Source organism: Tarenaya hassleriana, unplaced genomic scaffold (assembly GCF_000463585.1).
Source record: "Tarenaya hassleriana unplaced genomic scaffold, ASM46358v1 Cleome25, whole genome shotgun sequence".
In the NCBI taxonomy this organism is placed as follows: domain Eukaryota; kingdom Viridiplantae; phylum Streptophyta; class Magnoliopsida; order Brassicales; family Cleomaceae; genus Tarenaya; species Tarenaya hassleriana.
Window position 1 is genome coordinate 1,757,469 of NW_010965775.1, and position 18,041 is coordinate 1,775,509.

At 36.9% G+C, this 18,041-nt stretch overlaps 5 protein-coding genes across 5 annotated transcripts in view; 2 read left to right on the forward strand and 3 right to left on the reverse strand.

Moving 5' to 3' along the window:
* Window positions 1–1,591: 1,591 nt before the first annotated feature.
* On the reverse strand, window positions 1,592–4,324 carry LOC104816509. The gene is made up of 7 exons (XM_010545375.2): window positions 3,909–4,324; window positions 3,720–3,810; window positions 2,614–3,546; window positions 2,461–2,523; window positions 2,187–2,371; window positions 1,949–2,064; window positions 1,592–1,878 (listed from the first exon to the last, which is right to left on the reverse strand). The coding sequence occupies exons 1-7, from the start codon at window positions 3,966–3,968 to the stop codon at window positions 1,767–1,769; spliced, it is 1,560 nt and encodes a 519-aa protein (XP_010543677.1). The 5' UTR covers window positions 3,969–4,324; the 3' UTR covers window positions 1,592–1,766.
* Window positions 4,325–5,451: 1,127 nt separating this feature from the next.
* Window positions 5,452–8,915, forward strand: LOC104816510 (3-phosphoinositide-dependent protein kinase 1-like). The gene is made up of 11 exons (XM_010545376.1): window positions 5,452–5,525; window positions 5,688–5,823; window positions 5,938–5,959; window positions 6,137–6,181; window positions 6,257–6,414; window positions 6,527–6,605; window positions 6,743–6,881; window positions 7,108–7,235; window positions 7,335–7,455; window positions 7,694–7,840; window positions 7,949–8,915. Exons 2-8 carry the CDS (start codon window positions 5,748–5,750, stop codon window positions 7,123–7,125), a joined length of 537 nt encoding a protein of 178 aa, XP_010543678.1. The 5' UTR covers window positions 5,452–5,525; window positions 5,688–5,747; the 3' UTR covers window positions 7,126–7,235; window positions 7,335–7,455; window positions 7,694–7,840; window positions 7,949–8,915.
* A 3,033-nt stretch (window positions 8,916–11,948) lies between these two features.
* LOC104816511 (phenylalanine N-monooxygenase) lies at window positions 11,949–13,772 on the reverse strand. Its single transcript, XM_010545377.2, has 2 exons — window positions 12,740–13,772; window positions 11,949–12,664 (listed from the first exon to the last, which is right to left on the reverse strand). The coding sequence occupies exons 1-2, from the start codon at window positions 13,709–13,711 to the stop codon at window positions 12,026–12,028; spliced, it is 1,611 nt and encodes a 536-aa protein (XP_010543679.1). The 5' UTR covers window positions 13,712–13,772; the 3' UTR covers window positions 11,949–12,025.
* Window positions 13,773–15,585: 1,813 nt separating this feature from the next.
* On the forward strand, window positions 15,586–16,869 carry LOC104816513 (probable chalcone--flavonone isomerase 3). The gene is made up of 5 exons (XM_010545378.1): window positions 15,586–15,696; window positions 15,812–15,895; window positions 16,013–16,171; window positions 16,264–16,490; window positions 16,566–16,869. Coding segments are annotated over exons 1-5 (630 nt in total). The 5' UTR covers window positions 15,586–15,695; the 3' UTR covers window positions 16,725–16,869.
* Window positions 16,870–18,000: 1,131 nt separating this feature from the next.
* LOC104816685 (RING-H2 finger protein ATL73) overlaps window positions 18,001–18,041 on the reverse strand; it is a 1,197-nt gene continuing 1,156 nt past the window's right edge. The window contains exon 2 of the mRNA XM_010545615.2: window positions 18,001–18,018. Coding sequence (XP_010543917.1) covers window positions 18,001–18,018 — 18 coding nt within the window. The remainder of the gene's footprint in view (window positions 18,019–18,041) is intronic.

The following is an 18,041-nucleotide window of genomic DNA, read 5'->3' on the forward strand; positions in this document are numbered from 1 at the left end:
TAGCTAGGGTGGACAAAAATTCAGAATTTCGGATTTCCGACGGAATGAGATATGAGGTCGGATAATGATATTGGAATATTCGAATTTTCAAATTCGGATTCGGATAATTAATATTGTCTCGCGGGTACCAACGGATACCAGACAATACATAATTATCCTTTAAATTTTAGAATTTACATGTATTTATGAATATATTATTATGTATATATAATTTTTTTTAAAGATGAACTCATTATCTTCATATTTTCTCTCTTTTATTTAAAATTTAATAGTTAAATCTATAACTCTATTATAGATTTAGATTAATTTTTATTATAGATTTAGATTTTGTGTTATGTTATTTGATTTTAATGATTATGTATAGATATTGGTTGATAGATTCATGATGCATTTAAAAAAAATTTAAATTTATTGTAAAATCTTTGGTTTCGAATACTCGCGAATACCCGATAATTATCTCACGGGTTTTTTAATTGGATACCCAACTTCACGGTTACGAATTTAGGTAATAAAATATATAGCCCGACACATTTGGATTCAAATTGGAATACCGTAAAGTTTTCGGTTAGACAACCCGTTTCCGCCCCTGCCTTACAGAAAAAGCAATACAACATATTTGATTAAAACTTGGAATGTATGATTTCTTGGGACCCAAGTCACCATAAAACTCCGTCTCCCACAGGGAAAAGTCGCGTGCTCTTACAATTCCTATCGTTTTTTGGTAAAAAAGAAAAAAGAAAAAGAAAAAAAAGTGTTTCCACTTTGTTTCAGGAGTTTGGAAACCTAAATCCTTCTGATACGAGGAATTCGATCGTTGCCTTCTATATAAACCACACATCTGGTGTTCTTCTCCTCTTCAGTCCACTGTCGTTCTCTCTCTCTCTCTCTCTCTCTCTCTCTCTCTCTCTCTCGGCTTACTTGAAGATGAATACTTGCTGTCGAAACCTGCCGCCGAAACTGAGGGAGTGCATGAGAAGAGAGATAAAGGAGTCGGCGGATCTCGAAGAGCTCGTCAGGGTGGCTCTGGAAGATGCTCGTGTTGCCTCCTCCAAAGGGCATGACTCCATCTCCCGCCAAGCCGGCAGATGCGTCCACGTCCTCCGCCTCATCAAATCTCTCCCGCCAAACCCTCCTTCCTCCGTCCTCTCCCCTCTCGAGTTTCTTGCCAAGCACGCTAACCCTGCTATCAGCTCCGAGGCAAGATCTGTGCTTCACCACTGGCGGGACATAGAATCCTGTTCTTCTTGCTCGATATCTGATATGAACAGCGAAGAATCCGTCGGATCTGTGCTTCACCACTGGCGGGACATAGAATCCTGTTCTTCTTGCTCGATATCTGATATGAACAGCGAAGAATCCGTCGGTTCTTTCTCGGAAGAAGGATCGCATGATTCGCATCTTTCTCAACCAGCTGCCCATGTCTGAAGCCTCGGAAGGAAACTGATGTCTGGAGGAAGACATCAGTTTTCTTCTTCTGTTTCAGCTCTGTATCTATCTGCTGTCTTGCCTTTTTTAATGGCTTGGTGATGGAACCTTTGTTATCTTTTTAATGCAATCTTCTCTTCTGTTATGTTGAAACAAATTTATAGAATGAAAACCAAATAAAACATATGGTCCCTAATGTTACAGATATGGAACCTCACTAACCAAGAACTGGGAAAAAGTTAATCTAGAGGTTATCCTCTGGAAGGGTAGACATCATTTGATCAGAAAACCCGGCTGGCATGTTTGAAAAACTTGAAGACGTCGGTCCGTGTATATGATTTTCAGGTACAGGTTAGATTCTCTTTCGACGTTAGAAAACTGCACGTCGAGTATATGGAGGCCGCAGCTGCCCTGACGGCTATTTCCTTCTCCGAGCTCGGTTTATCCGCACATCTGCGCCACAAACCAGATATCATCAGCAAAATGAAAATGAAAATTCCCGAAAAAGATTGATCTGTGATACCTCGAGTCCAATGGCATTCCGAGCTGTACGAAATTTTGTCCGGAACTCGTGCTCAGGTGTTGCAGACCCTGATCACAGTGTGACTGCAGTTCTCTCACTTGAACCAACCAGCTTTCCTGAACCGAAAATCCAAAACTTTTCGGAATAAGATTAAAAACGAAAAGGGACAAATCTCCGGGTGTTTGTGCTCATGAATCTCTGCAGATAAGTTGAAAGTCGGAACTATGTTATAACATACAAGTTGTTTTTCTTCTTCTGCAAGTGTTAGTTCCATTTGATTAAACAGTGATGCCCATCTCGCCTTGTGTATGCCAGCTCTCGAAGTTGGGCCGTTCTCTTGATTAGACGGGAATTCTTTCTGTATTAGGAATGGCAGCTCGGTGTTAATGACAGCCCGGACCCTCTTCCTGCTACGGCGAAGTGCTGCAAAGTACAGAAGAGAAGACTTCAAAGATCATTCAAGCCTGCAACTTTCCCGGTTCAAGAAATGAGAGTAAATGGGTTTTTGTTACCCGAAACACGCCCTTTGATGTCCTGGTGAAGCAATTCCAGCCACTGAGAAGCCACTGTAGCAGCTGTAAATCGAAACAACGATCCCTTTAGTCAAAGTCCAAGTACAAAGGGACAGGACAACACAGATTTCTGTCAGGAACTCAAGAATGGACCTTTGACAGTAAGAACACTTGCACAGCTAATGTCTGCTGAAACTTCTGTGGACAAGGAACTGATATTTTCCGGGCACTTAGCTTTCGACTGAACCCTCAACCCGAGTGTTTTGTCTTCTCCACCGATTGTGTCAACTGTGGTCAAGCCGCCATCTCTGCAATTCTCCTCATGATTCCTTGTAGGATACATATCCAGTGGCATAAACCACTTGTCAGCTTGGTTCAACTCGAATCTTGACCTGTCACTGTTCGTATCTTCTATGATCTTGGTACCCCCACTTGCCATTCCATTGTGCCTATTTTGGCCTCGGTGAAAACTTCCACAATCTTTTTCGGACTTGACAAGGTTTTCGATGATGGAAAGGACCTGCTTTTTGTTCCTCACATGGTATATAATCCCCGGGTTCAGCTCATTGAGCAGCCCACTAGGAGCAGCAAGCTTTGCAAACCTATCGACTTCTTCCTTCATCGCCATCTCTATTTTCCTCCTCTTCAACGCATCGTTCTTGCTTTTCCTACCTCGTTTTCTCGGAGCTGGTATCCCTCCATGAGAAGACGAGACGAAACAGCTCGATGCAGATGAAATCCCACCGTGTGGATTAGAAAGAAAACCGTTCCTTTTCATCTCTTTCCACAGCTTCATCGGATCTTTATCCTCAACCGGAGCATTAGAACTTCCACACTCAGAGAAAACATCCCTAGACTTTGAGTTACCATCTACCCTGGAGGAAGTGCAGACTGATAATTCATCATTGACGGAGCTGGAAACGGTATCTGCATTGAGGTCTAATCCAATTCCTTTCTGTGCCTCACCACCCTTATCAAATCTCTCGAGCAAAAACTTCTTCCCGCTACCGATTGATGCTGGATCAAGGACAACACCATTGCCTGACCGGAGATCAAGCTGTCTGATTGAACAGAGGGTGGCGGTATCTGCGATATATAAACAAGACCACCAACACTGATCAAGGCATCCACACTGATCCTAGGCCTTGACAGATATAACATATTAGACTAGGATTCTATCCTATGTGATTATGTTTCAAGCAATCAAATTTCAGGAAATGAGGCATGCTCGAATAAAGGAATCGGGCAAAGGAAATTACCAGAATCTAAATTCGGGTCAAGGCGTGGGATTTTAGGGCAAAAGTCGTCTCTTTCGACCAATTCCTCACTGCTTCGCTCCTCGTCTACAATCTTAAACCCGCAAAACCCAAAAGCGAAATTCGAACGTCAGCAATCCGATGAAACCACTTCGGAGGAAAAAAAACCGGGACAAAAAATAAAGAACTGACCTTTGAATCGGATCTAGAATTCCAGGAAAACCCTCCGGACACGTCGCCTTGTTCTTCCATGGGTACTCGGGGAAATTGGAAGATTCCGGATATGGGTATTACAGATTCATCAAATATCCGAGGAAAAGCAACGAGAAAATGGATAACGAAAACTGGGTTATTGGATTTGACTAGGGTTTGTTGTCAGATCTGCTACGGAATTCGCTTCTGGGCAAAAATTCAATCTTTTGGTAGGATATTTTGATTTTAGCCTGAGGAGAAGAAGAAGAAGAGCGCGCCTATGGTGGGTGTTGCTTATTCAAATCCTCTGACAGAAACACAAACAAAAGAGGAACTGCGTGTGTGTTTTTTGAAAACTTTTTTCTGGGATTTTGAGGTTTTTCAAATTCAAACAGAGATTCCTTTTCAGTTTGGAGGGAATTGTTTTTGTATGGGCCAAGATTGAAGATTCCTTGTCATTGAGTTCAAAACCTGAGCCCTTTTTTTTTCTTCTTAATTTTTCATCACCCCCTCCTCCACCCCCTTTTAAAAAAATAAAATTTAAATCACGAACAAATAAAAAGTGATTTTTATAATGTGTTTGATTTATATTAGTTCATGTAGTAAGGATGATTTAGATCGATTATGTCCAATTATCTTAATTTGTTTTATTCTCTTTTTTATTTTTGTGTTAGAGATTTTGTCTTTAATGTATTTGAGTTTCGTACGATTTAATTTTACTTTCCTTTCATTTCATTTCATTTGCTCTAAATTTTGTATGACCGTGATTTCATTGTATTAATTGTTTTCCCTTTTTTTTTTTACAATTCGACTTTAAATAAAGCTAATGTTAAATTCAGTTAACAACGATTATCATCAATTTATCATAGTCATATATACATATATATATTGAATTTAGTATGGATTACTATATGGCGTTGGAATATATGGCCGGTTTAAATCGATTTATTTTGGTTTAATTTTATTAACGACAACATGGATTTAAAATATTTACCCAGAAGAGAAGATATTGGGTTTGGGCCAGAGAAATAAGAAAGCCCAAAATTGGAATAATAAATCCAAAAGTCCAACCCTTTTGGAAGCCTTTTAGATTAAAAAAAAAAAGTGAAAATTCGGCCTTACACGATAATCCACCGTTCGATTCAATTGTGTAAGATCCAACGGTGGAAAACGTTTTCCTTTTTCATTGCGAGGCGGTGTTAGGATCCAACGGGCAAATCTGAAAACCTATATATTATTCGCTTATTTCACGTTTATTCACAGGTCCTTTTTTTTCATTCGCTTCGTCTTCCGGCGATTTTGAATCCGATCGCTTTCTTCTTCCAGCTCCGGCGATTTCGACTCTTTCCGTTTCATCACCGATTTCTTTCGCTTCCAGGCGATTTTGAATCGTCTCTTTCTGATCTTGAATCTTTCCGTTTCATCACCGATTTCTATTGACCTTGGAGAGCCCTGGTGAGCTTTCTGAGGTCATATTTCTGAAATTTGTTGTGTGGGGTTTTCTGGTGGCCGTGCCTTGATGGGTTTTAGTTTTCAGGTTTCTATTCCTCTCGGTTAACTTTTGAAGGCTCAGTACCATGGCGACTGGCTCGCTTATCCATACTTTCACATCTAAGGGTTCTGTTCTCTCGTTCTTTCTCCATTAGCTTTGCATCCTTGTTCAATCTTCCTCTCGGTGTCCGAAAGGAATTGCTTGGGCTTTTTCCTGGGTCTTTCTCTTTCTTCTTTTGAATCTCTCTCTTTCTTCTTGATTTCTGCGGAGTCTTGTCTTGCATTCAGGTCGTCCGTTCCGTCTTGAAAATCTATGTCGACCTGTCGAAGCTCGTCTTAAAAGGGAACATGGTCTGGTCCAACATCTTCTTTTGGGATCGTGAAGCTGTTCTTCACGTTTCAAGATACATTTTCTCCATGGTAGGTAGGTACTTCTTTAGAATTTTTTTTTAGTTCTTGTGCTCTGCTCAGATCTTCTGTGAGTGACTGTGGTCTCGTTTGTTTTGATTGGACATGGCACTTGAATCATGCGGTGGAGGCGAGCTTTTCGACCGGATAGAGTAAATGCTTTTTGTCTTTTTCTCTCTTTTTGGAAATTTGAAGTTTTAGATGAAACCAAGTGTTGTTCTTGCGTGTGGATTCCAACGGAGTTGTGATGATTCAAATTCTAGTCGGAGATTTTCTATTTATGAGTTTGTATTGGGCACTGTTCTGTTTCTTATTCTTTTTTTTGCCAGAAAGGTTGACCTTCAGAGGATGAAGCTCAGTTCTACATTGCTGAGGTTGTGGATTCTCTGAATATATACATGATATGGGACTGATCCATTAAGGTAAATCTTTCCACATTTTCTTCGCAGCAGTGAATCCTCGTCATGGTCAGTGTTCAACGGTTTCTCGAAACTGCAGCCGGAGAATCTGTTGCTTATTTCATATGGTCACATCAAGATTGGTGATTTTGGTAGTGTAAAGCCCATGCAAGACAGCCGAGCAACCGTGCTCCCAAATGCAGCCTATGGTAAAATTTATCCGGACACTGTTTCCATTGAGCTCAAAAGTCTTTTATCGAGATATTATTGTGACATTCTTGATTAATCCCCTTTTTATTTTACCCGAGTTGACATATACAGATGATAAGGCATGCACTTTGGTCGGGACTGCTTCGTATGTTACTCCTGAAGTTCTGAGTTCATCTCCAGCAACATTTGGGTAAGAGTTTATGAATATAGCTTTGGTGTCAAAGCAGCATTTCGGCTTTCTGGATTTCGTGTCGTACGGAATCCAATTTCTTTTGGTACGTTTTGAACATATTCAAACAGAAATGATCTATAGGCACTCGGCTGCAGTGTGTACCAAATGCTTTCAGGAACAGCTCCTTTCAAGGATGCAAGTGAATGGCTGATTTTTCAAATAATTATTGGCAAAGATATAAAGTTCCCTCGTTATTTTACAGATGCGGCGAGAGATCTCATTGACCTTTTACTGGTAAGAGACACCGATCTATATATGCATTGTGGGTTCGATTTACCCGAGAAACATATCAGTTCTTTATTCTCAAGCTCATCTATTTGTGCAATGATTTTGGCTGTAAGGTTTCCTTATGGCTTCTGATTATAACATCTCGGGAATTTGGCTGTAATGGTTCACTACGGTTGCCGATTATACATGGGGAACTATAAAACATATGATTTCTCTATACGATTTAATTCAGGATACGGCAGAAGACTAGGTACCGGGCCAGAAGGTTATGCTGCTCTCAAGAGTCATCCTTTCTTTAAGGGCATTGACTGGAAGAATATACGGTCGCAGACCCCTCCAAAACTAGTTCTAGATCCTGTGGTAAATCATTTTATAGACTTTGAAACATCGGGAGTCTTAAGAAATTCAGATCAAATCGGTATCTCTTGCTCTTTTTTTATTCAGTCTGTAATCTTGCAGTATCAATCAGCATCTCCAGAGAGGGATGATGGCCATGGTTCTCCATGGAACCCAAACCACATTGGAAATGTTTCAGCCATGCAGAATGATGGGAATGGTGGTGGCCGCTCTGAATCATCAGGTTCGATAACCAGGCTTGCTTCCATAGACTCTTTTGATTCGAGATGGTAAGGGTTAGCAAAAGCAGTTTAGAAAAAAAGTGTACTCGTGCTGCAAATCTGTACCATTTTTGCTTATGACATTGTGCATAATCTTACAACAGAAAGAGAACCTAGTTTGTCGGGGTGTTTCGATGTTAACATTGGGCCTGAAGAGTTAAGCATTTTGTTTTGTTGACGGGCAACACTTTCTGGAACCAGGAGAATCAGGGATAATGATATCAGCAGTAAGAAGGTTCAGCTGATACTTACAGACAAACCCAAGATAATCTACGTCAACCTGTCAAAGCGCGTCGTCAAAGGGAACGAAATCTTTTCTTGAGCCCTTCCAATTTCAAGATCTGCACGGTAAGCCTTCCCCACGTGGATCAAATGGTTTCAGTTTCTTCTTCTCGTGTGGTTTTTTTTTCCATCAAATGATGAGAATTCACTCTGTTTCTTCATTTGTATTAGCAGCCAAAGAAGATGTTATCATTCGTAGCCATGCAACAGAGAGCAGCTCAATGGAAGAAAGCCATCAAGACTCTTCAGAATCGCTAAGACACTGCATGATTTGGCGGTTTCCATGTCTATTTGTTTGTTTCTTCTTCTCTCCACTTTTTTTCTACTGACAAAAACAGTTCTTGTGTTGTGTTGATGAGAAATACGATTGTCAGGACAAAGATGGAGGACACAGGATCTGTATACGCCCCGCAGATCATGGACAATAAAACAGCTCATGTTAAGTTGGTGAGGATCCTTATTGATCAACTTGAGCATCCTGGGATCGTTATGTTGTTCTTCACGTTTCAAGATACATTTTCTCTGGGTAGGTACTTCGTTTCCCCTTTTTTTTAAGTTCTTGTTCTCTGCTCCGCAAGTGACTTTGGTTTATTCTCACATCGATTTCTGTAAGTGATGCGTACTCGTCGTCCTCAACCAGCATCCCGGGAAGTTCATTCCTCTTCTGTGGGAGCATAGTTTCTTCTTTATTCTCCTTCGTTGGATTTAGATTTACCTTCTTTAAACCAGGATGATCTTGAGAATCAGATTTCAGGGGTTAGGATTCCGAAGTAGACCTGACGTATCGAAGAATCGGGTCGTTGTTGATGAAGAAGAGAGGAGGTATGAGTTCACTTACTGTTTAATTTTGAAAATTTGCTTGAAGTCTTATGTTATATTTTGTTCTATAATGAATGACCCTTTGTCCAATATTCAAATATTTTTCAAACCAAAAAACAAAATATTGGCATATTTTAGATTATATGTTTCAGATTCGTTTTGGCATTTGTCCATTTTTTAAGTTCTGATGGATTTATAGACCTATAATTACTTCATGATAGCTTCAGTATAGGTTTGGTTTGGGTCAAGCTCCACTTGTCATTGAGTGCAGACTTAAACCATTTTTCTTATTCCTAAATTGTCATCCGTCCCTTCATTTTTAATAAATAAAATTTAAATCACTATATTTGAATTTATAGATTTAAATATATTTGTAAAAGAAATCGAATAAATCCAATAAAAAATTTAAAGTTTTCTCATTTCATCTTATGGTATCATTTGTTTTCTTTTATTTTTATATTTTATTTTCAAATTAGTTTTCCTTTAATAATAACATATGATAATTTTTAAGTCAAAATTTTTACTTATATAAATTTACTGTAGATTTAAAGAGAGAAGAATTAGAATCGAAAATCGTATGAAACCAAATTAAAATTAATCGAAATGATATTAACAGTCTCACATATTATATTTGTTTGATGGCTTATGAATCTATAAATATCTTTCTCGGATGGTTGGATTTTTATCATGGAATTTAATTGGATCTATAATACATTAAATTCTATTGTATTAAAGACGATCAGACACCCAACAAATTAACTATAAGGATGAGGTCTTTTTATGGAATTTAAAAAAAATTTATTAGACTTACTATGAGATATAATCTATCACAATATTATACTCGAGTTTTGTATAAATAAGAATTTTAGATGTACCAGAAAACACCAATGAGGTGATGAAATGGAAAAAAGTAGAGACAATCACATTATTTCTTTAAAGAATATGATTTGTTTGTCAATTTTTTGAAATTTAATTATGATTTTTTAAATTTAAAACAAAAAACTATAAACTATAAGTTTCGGAACATTCACAATTATTTTTTCATGTTTGTGGATTGTAAATGAACTTTTCTAATTTGTTGAATGCCAAAAAATATGATTTTGGCATAACATAATTTTGGATTTTTCGTGCATTTTAAGTAAAACAGAAGTTGTACACAAGTCATTCTAACCTTTACGATAATGGAAGAAATGGAAAAGACTGTTAATGTAAAATACCAAAAATGACCTTAGGTTCAAATATTGCCAAAAATTTCCTTTTTATGACAAAAAAAAATTGTTGATTTATAAATTGCATTTTCTCTATGTAGATACTTTTTGCGGGGAAAAAAACTTTCGGAAAGAAGAAACAAATGTTAAAGCTCGATTTGTTGAAATGCTACCCAATTCATTTAGATACTTCTGCTTCTGGATTTCTATTTTCCATATAATGTATCTTTATCAGTGGAAGAAAGCTATCTCTTCAAAATTGTCTCCATTTTTCTCCGTGCAGATAAGATAATTTTCTTACAGATTTTCTTCACAATGTTGTATAATATTTCTTGTGTATCAGTTATAACTACCACATCTTACTAGATTTCAGCAGTTCTCAGCATTGCAAAAAGATTTTGGCTGAAATGATGATATTCTGATTAGAAAAGATGAGTATATTCTTCATATTCTCGTCATTGGTGATTGCGGAAAAAAAGGTATTATTGTGCCCCTTAAACTTGCATCTCCCGAAGTTCACTCCTCCTCTGTTGGAGTATGGTTTCTTTGTTAGTCTCCTCCATTGGATTAGTTAGAGAAAACAATCTCTTTTTCCATTTCTCTGTGTTTTAGGTTGTTTTGTTAAACTTTGCTAGATTTTCTTTGAAATCTATGCTCTTATTTGAGTATGATTTGGATTTATTTTCTTTAAATCAAAGATGATCTTGAGAACCATATTTCAAGGTTAGGCTCCCGAAGTAGACGTGAAGCATCATATTGGAGAATCGGGTCGTTGTCGATGAAGAAGAGAGGAGGTATGGATTTGTATATTGATTAATTTTGAAAATTTACTTAAATTTTTATATTTCATTGGTTATATTTTGTTCTAATGAACTTTTGTCAAATATTCAATTATTTTCAAACATAAAAATAAAATATTCATATATTTTAGATTATTTGTTTCAAACTCGTTTTGATAATCATCTATTTTTAAAAGTTTTGAGAATCAAAATTTAATTCCCTATGAGTTTCTCTCTATTTATAAATTGCTCTTATCCATCTTGTTATTGCATCTTCATGGTGGAAAAACTTCTCTTTGTGTAGATTGAGTAGTTGTTTATAATAGATAAAATGCAGATGGATCTTCTTTATAATATAGATTTTATGTTTAAAAGAATGGTAAAATCCATAAAAATTTCTGAACTTGTAAAACGACATAACACAAATTGTTAAATTTTTTTTTTGATAAATTTATTTCCAAATTTACAGAATATGGCATTATAATTTCCAAATTTGTTAATTGGTGTCATTATAATTCTCAAATTTATTAATTAGTATCAAAAGAAACCTCGGCGATTTTTATTCAAAAACAAGTTTGGTAATTATAATAATACATTTTACAAGTTTAAAAATTATAATAACTCATTTTGAAATTTATTTTCCGCCATTTTACAAATTCAGTTGTCAACTATATATTTTATAGAAATGGCAAACCAAGTCGAAAAATTTCTGATACAAATGTTCAATTGATTCAAACTTGTTTAGTAAGAGAATTTTTATGGATTTTACCCTTAAAAGAACTTGTATTTTGTGTTCATATAGAGTTCTTATAGTATTTGTCATAGATTGAACTTTATGGTATGTTGAATTGTATATAGTTGAAACGTCTCAATGTGATATTATTTGTTTTCTTTTATTTTTATATATTATTTTCAAATTATTTTTCCTTAAATAATAATATATGATACCTTTCAAGTCAATTTTTAATTTATATAAATTTACTATAGATTTAATTAGGGAAAATATCATATTAATTGGGATAAATACTATTTTAGAATAAATTCTAATTTATAAAAGATATGCCTGAGCAGGCATCCTCCTCCTCTAGCAAATTAACTATTATGGTGAGATCTACTTATGGAGCTTAAAGAGAATTTATTAGACTTATTATGAGATATGATAAAGATAAAATTATGTGCAGCTCTTATACATATTAATAATGTGTTTAGATGTATAAGAAAACACCAATGCGCTGATGAAATGGAAAGAGGGAGACAAATCACATGTTATTTCTTTAACATTCATATTAAAATTTCATAACATGTAACATCAAAATTTATCAGATGAAAGGAAAAACATAGATATTTGTAAGCTAAAGGCTCCAAATAATTCCCAAAACATGTTCTTCAGAAATTTTTATTATAAAAAATATTAATTATGGTAGAGAAAAGCTTGTTCGTTTCCCTTATATCACACGGGAGTATACTTCTGGAGCCAGTCGAGGGGTTGCAACGGCATGCAATGGCTTGGCCAAGAAGAGGTCGCCCTCACTCTCTGAAATGTCGATTTTGCCCTCGCCACCACCCGGCACGGTCCAACTGAACCCTTGAACCAGCCGAGCCAACAGCATGATCGTCATGACCGAGCCAAGGCTCACACCCATGCACCCACGTCGTCCCGTGCTGAACGAAAGGAAATTCAGATCCGGCTCGTTCAGTTCCACGCTCGTGTTTCCGTTTCTCAAGTGCCTCCCTGGTTCGAACCTAAGTGGATTGTCCCACACGCTAGGGTTTCTACCCAACCCTACTCGGCTTAACAGGACGTGGCTTCCCTTGGGGATGAAGTAACCGTCCACCACCGTATCGGCATTCGACACGTGAGGGAGGTTGAACGGCGCGACGGGATGCAGCCGGAACGCTTCCCTCGCGCACGCCTTCACATAAGTAAGGTTCGGGATATCGGACTCGAGGACAAGACGGTCTTTTCCCACCACCCTATCGATCTCCTCTGCCGCCTTCCGCATAATCTCCGGCTCGTTGATCATCTCCGCCATGGCCCATTCCGTCGCATTCGACGGATTATCCACTGTCGCCAACATTAGTTCCTGCAAACACGGATATGTTACTTAAGCAACAATTCACCATCAATAACACTACATAGTTTTTGAATAGAAACATACCGTAACTTGAGCTTTGATCTCATCATCTGTTAGCGCAGGCTTTCCATCACTGTCTTTGGCCATGATAAACATGTCGAGAAGATCTTGAGCTTCTGTCCTCTCCCCATGTCGCCATTGTCTGAGTCTCTCATCCACAAATGGATCATTGTACTTGCTGACATCCTCCATACCACGGCGAACGATCTTCTCATGACCGTCCAAGTCAAACGTCCTCAGCCACGGGACATAATCCGATAATATGAAGGAGTAAAGATGGGTAAGCACAGTAAACAGGGATTCAATGTGTTCGATCTCTTCGAACCCAGGCCCGGCCCCATCTTCAGTCCCTTTCCCGAAATGCCTTACCCCAAACAATATCTTTCTGGCCACATTTCCGCTGTATTGACGAGTCACGAGCCTCAGATCGATCAAAGCAGAACAATCACGACTGTTTCTGACACATTTGTTGTTGATGAACCTTGTCAGGTTGTCGGCCTCTTCGATTCTCTTCTCGTGCGTCCATTGGAGGGTCTTGGCATTGATCACGTGAGAGGCGACCATTTTCCTCATCTTCTTCCACTGTTCGCCCTGGGGAACGACCGCGATCGTCAAGTAGCCGCGGCTGCAGTACTCGGTCCCCATCGTGAGAGGCCTCGACGCGAAGACGGAGTCTTGCTTCTTAAGAAACTCCCGGGCGATTCTGGGTGAAGTCACGGGGATCACGTGAGTGTTAGCAAGGCGGATACAGGCGATTTCGGTGTTGAGCTCCTTCATGAGAGAGTGTATCCATCGGAATACCGGTTTGTTCCTCCTTATCTCCGGCAGGTTTCCGATTACGGGCCAAGGCTTTGGTCCCGGTGGGAGAGGAGGGTCGTTTCTTGCGCCGCAAGTCATCGTCGTGGCTGTCTTCTTCTTCTTCTGCGTCGCCGTTAGCGAGGCAATGAGAAACCCTAGAAGAGGGACGAGTAGGAAGGTGAAGAAAAACATCGCCATTGCCAACGGACGAAAATTATGTGAAAGCTTGAAAATAGTGCCGATGGAGCCAAAGGATCAAGGGAGGAGTTTTTTTTTTTTTTTTTTTTTTTTCGAGTACTGGTGAGTCTTATTTATACAGAGGATAAATTGAAAAATAAAAATAAAAATATGCATTATGTAATGAATTCGTGTTTATCAACATAGTTTTACCAAAAAAGGGCACGAGTATGTATCTGGACAGTGAAAGATTCTCCGTAACATATTGGATTCGTAATTTAAGTAGGAGATTGAAGGAAAGACACGTGTCGGTGTAATTTTAAGACCAACTATAATTTTGTACTATAAACACTCGAATTTTTTTTTTGTTTTAACAAATTGAGCCATTTTATTGCACTTCATACATATCCTGTTCATTTTCCTTTTATATCGCTTTTGTTTTGTAATGAATGAGAAAATATCTATAATTTTTCATTAACACGTCTCTTTTTTTAATCACTAAATATCTATTTCTTTTTGTGACAAATATATATATATATATATATATATAGTTATTGTTGTGATTTTTCCTTTTGTGGTTAAATGTTTAGATAGAAATTTTGTTCGTAATTGAGAAGAATAAAATAAAAATATTATTTTATAATAATAATTAGTTTTTGCATACATACATGCATGGCCGTCGGATGGCACGCGTACAGCATGCACATTTGTGTGGCCCTCGAAGTTTTTTTAATTATATGTTTCCTTTTATTGTCAGTTCTAACATACAAATTTAACAAACACTCGTAATTTAATAACTAAATCTAATCATCTTTGGCCCTACCCGTATGATTATTTTATATAAAAAATATGAATTGAGAATCATAGAGTTTACACAAATCCAATATATAGTATGTATAATAAACGTGTGTATAATAAGTGTGTATATATATATGTGCGTGTGTGTAATACAAGTACATATATTTGTATGAATATATGTGTATTAGTGTGTATATGCACGTGTATACCATAATTCATATTCCAAAGATAAATCATTTAATGCGAATTGTTTTAATTATCCAATCAACCGATTTTGAAACGGAATATTTGGTTTTTATTTGCTCTTCTTAGGCTTTTTATTTGCTATTGTTAGTATGAAAGGCAGTGATTCTGCTTGGAATTGAAACCGTTGAAATAATCTTTTTAAATCTTAAAATTAATTTGGATTTATAAAAAAAAAACGATAATTGTCATAGGCCCTGCCTGATTTTGTAAATGGAAAGCAGGCGCTAGTTGGGCCTAATTGGGCCTTTTAAGAAAATGTTAACGACATTTACAGGCCCATAGGCTCAATATTGTCATTCCATTTTAGTTTCGGTCATGACGCGCCTAAAACGCGCGTGTATCGCACGAACACTAACCGTTTGTAGGTAGGTAGGTAGAACGAGTGGCGTAGGATTGGCCACGCAACGCAAGAGCGTTTCCGTATTTATTATACATGCTTTTATCAGATTCCCCGAAGAGAAAATATATTATATATTTATACAGAAGCAAAAATAATATAAAATAAAGTAGAACTAAAACTTTTTACGACGAAATTTAAAAATCCACAAATTAATGTTCTTTGTGAAATTAAAAAATTCGTCTTTACAAAAAAAATCCTCCAAATGTGAAATTTGGCACATTATTGAAGAGTTTCAATTTACTTATCTTTAATTTATTGTTCTAATGAAAAAAAATGAAATAAATTTTTTTTTTCTTGAAAGGTTGGTTGAAGAAAATGAGAAATGGGAAACACAGGCTTTGAACGTTAGCAAGATTAGCGTACCTACCACCCTCCTTCGAGCCTTTGGGGATCATCTTTTACCAAACCCTACATTTATATTTTTTATTCACATTTTTTACATCAACATAAGAATAAATATGTGTATATATAAATAAATCTCGGAAGCCATCTGTTATGTGAGTCTCACTCTTCTCTTTGGTGCCGGCACTAGTGTTTGCCGAGAGACAAAATCTCATTACAAGTAAGTTTTTATATTTATTATTGTGTTTAATTTATATATTAAGAATGATTTTGCTTTGTGTTGTTTAGATTTTTGGGTCTTCTTAATTTTTGTATATTGATGTGAGATTATACAGTGGGGAGTGAGGTGGTAATGGTGCATGAAGTTCCATTTCCTTCGCAAATTGTCACCTCCAAACCTCTCTCTCTTATAGGTCAAGGTAATCAATCTTTAATTTCTTTAATTAGTTAACAAAAAAAGCTGTAATCTTTATTTTTTTTTTGGCTAAAATCACTTAATTATGGAATCGTATCATGTTTAATTTGTGAATAAACAGGGATTACAGATATTGAGATCCATTTCCTTCAAGTGAAGTTCACAGCAATCGGAGTTTACGTAGATTCATCAGATGTCGGACCACATCTCGGAAACTGGAAAGGCAAACCGGGAAATGCCCTCGTCGATGACGACGATTTCTTCCATGCCCTCGTCTCCGGTAACGTGAATCTACATGCATATAACCCTAACGACCAACAAAAATATCATAATAACATTTGATTTTTTTGTTGTTGTTGCTGCTGCTTTCAGCTCCTGTGGAGAAAATCGTAAGGGTTGTGGTGATAAAAGAGATAAAGGGTTCGCAGTACGGAGTTCAAATGGAGAATGCGGTGAGAGATCGGTTGGCGGAGGAAGACAAGTACGAGGAAGAAGAAGAAGCTGCGTTGGAGAAAGTGGTCGAGTTCTTCCAGTCAAAGTACTTCAAGAAAGACTCTCTCATCACTTACCACTTCCCTTCTGACTCCCGCTTCTGCGAGGTAAATCCGAATCTAAGTTCAACCATCGAATTCGGGTCAACGCTGACTGACCGCGTTTTGCGTTTCTGGACGCAGATAGCGTTTGCGACGGAGGGGAAAGAGGGGGCTAAGATGAAGGTCGAGAACGCCAACGTGGCGGAAATGATACAGAAATGGTATTTAGGCGGAAGCCGGGGAGTTTCGCCGTCGACGACAGCTTCCCTCGCCGGCGCGTTGTCGGCGATCTTGTCTTAATCTTACGTTGTAACTTTGTGTTGTTGTCTGGTCATAAAATGGGACTGCGCCCGGTTAAGCTTGAACCGGGTGATTGTTTGGTTTACTTAAATCGGTATGTGGTTTTGATTGGCGATATCCGGTTATCTCTCAGGCTTTTCGTTTAGACTTTTCTAAAAGCGATTATGAAAAAAAGGCAAAGAAAAATCTCTCAAATTTAAAGGTTTAATAATATTTTAATAAATTATATCGACAAGACAGTCTAGAATAATGGAAAATAAGAAAAAGTGAAATAATAATTTCGAAGATTCCATAATGGTGTGGGCAGCCCACAGAGATGACATATGATTCCTAATGTTACTTATTCTGCTCCAATGATGGTCCTTTCAAAATCAAATATACTAACAAAAATATTAATTTTTTTAAAATTATAATCTCCACTCTAATTTCTTCTGAAATTTATATTTCTTCCATCATAAAAAAAGAGCGATATAAAATTTTAATATATGAATCGATTAACAGTCAAACTACCTTAAAGCTCTCTTACTACATATGTGAGCATTTGTTTTTTTTGGTAAAGATGTATTTGTAACATGGGTTAATATATACGACATATGTTTGGAATTCCCCGTGGCTGGAATATTATAATTAAATATTGGGTTTTGATATATAAAAGCAAATAAAACAATATTTTACTATATTTGAATAAAACTTAATACGACAATCTATTAATATGATTTTTTAAAATTAAATTAAATGGATATAAATTAAATCTAAAATAATTAAAACGGCAAAAATACTATTTTATTTTGAAATTTTTTGAATCAGAACTCTATCCAAACAAAGATGAAATACATAAAAAATAATAAATAGATATATTTTTTTTTCTAAAATAAAAGAAATCACACATCATGTCAAAGAAAAACGTCAAAAGGAGAGCCTAACAAAGACAAGTTAATCAAAACTTCCTCTCTTACGGTTTTCATAACGCCCACTTGTAGAAATAAATCAAAGTTGATAATACATCATTATTTCATTTTATTTTATTTATTTTCTTCTAAATCACTCGTTTAAGATTATAAAGCGGAAAATAAATAGATTGAAACCATATAAATACTCTCACTATTTCCAAACTCATCACGTTATTATAATATTCACATTAACCATAACAAGAGGAAAGTGGAAATTAACCAAACCTTCTTGGTGAACTCCAATTTTCACAAGTAATCACATCCATTTACACTCCGTAAAAAAAAACAAGAACAAACCCATTTGATGATAAGCAAAAACGCTCAACCTACCTCGGCGGCGGCGGCTGCAGCCGCCGGAGCATTCACA

What these genes read in the sequence shown, in the direction of transcription:
- LOC104816509 (XM_010545375.2), bottom strand. Translation starts at nt 3,968, where the DNA reads ATGGAAGAACAAGGCGACGTGTCCGGAGGGTTTTCCTGGAATTCTAGA. An exon ending in AAGTGTTCTTACTGTCAAAG is followed by an intron (nt 2,524 to 2,613) that starts GTCCATTCTTGA and finishes TTCGATTTACAG; the next exon opens with CTGCTACAGTGGCTTCTCAG. An exon ending in GGAATGCCATTGGACTCGAG is followed by an intron (nt 1,879 to 1,948) that starts GTATCACAGATC and finishes TTTGTGGCGCAG; the next exon opens with ATGTGCGGATAAACCGAGCT.
- LOC104816510 (XM_010545376.1), top strand. Translation starts at nt 5,748, where the DNA reads ATGGTCTGGTCCAACATCTTCTTTTGGGATCGTGAAGCTGTTCTTCAC. An exon ending in GCTCCCAAATGCAGCCTATG is followed by an intron (nt 6,415 to 6,526) that starts GTAAAATTTATC and finishes TGACATATACAG; the next exon opens with ATGATAAGGCATGCACTTTG. An exon ending in TCATCTCCAGCAACATTTGG is followed by an intron (nt 6,606 to 6,742) that starts GTAAGAGTTTAT and finishes ACTCGGCTGCAG; the next exon opens with TGTGTACCAAATGCTTTCAG.
- LOC104816513 (XM_010545378.1), top strand. An exon ending in TCTCTCTCTTATAGGTCAAG is followed by an intron (nt 15,896 to 16,012) that starts GTAATCAATCTT and finishes GTGAATAAACAG; the next exon opens with GGATTACAGATATTGAGATC. An exon ending in CTTCCATGCCCTCGTCTCCG is followed by an intron (nt 16,172 to 16,263) that starts GTAACGTGAATC and finishes TGCTGCTTTCAG; the next exon opens with CTCCTGTGGAGAAAATCGTA.
- LOC104816511 (XM_010545377.2), bottom strand. Translation starts at nt 13,711, where the DNA reads ATGGCGATGTTTTTCTTCACCTTCCTACTCGTCCCTCTTCTAGGGTTT. An exon ending in AGATCAAAGCTCAAGTTACG is followed by an intron (nt 12,665 to 12,739) that starts GTATGTTTCTAT and finishes CCGTGTTTGCAG; the next exon opens with GAACTAATGTTGGCGACAGT.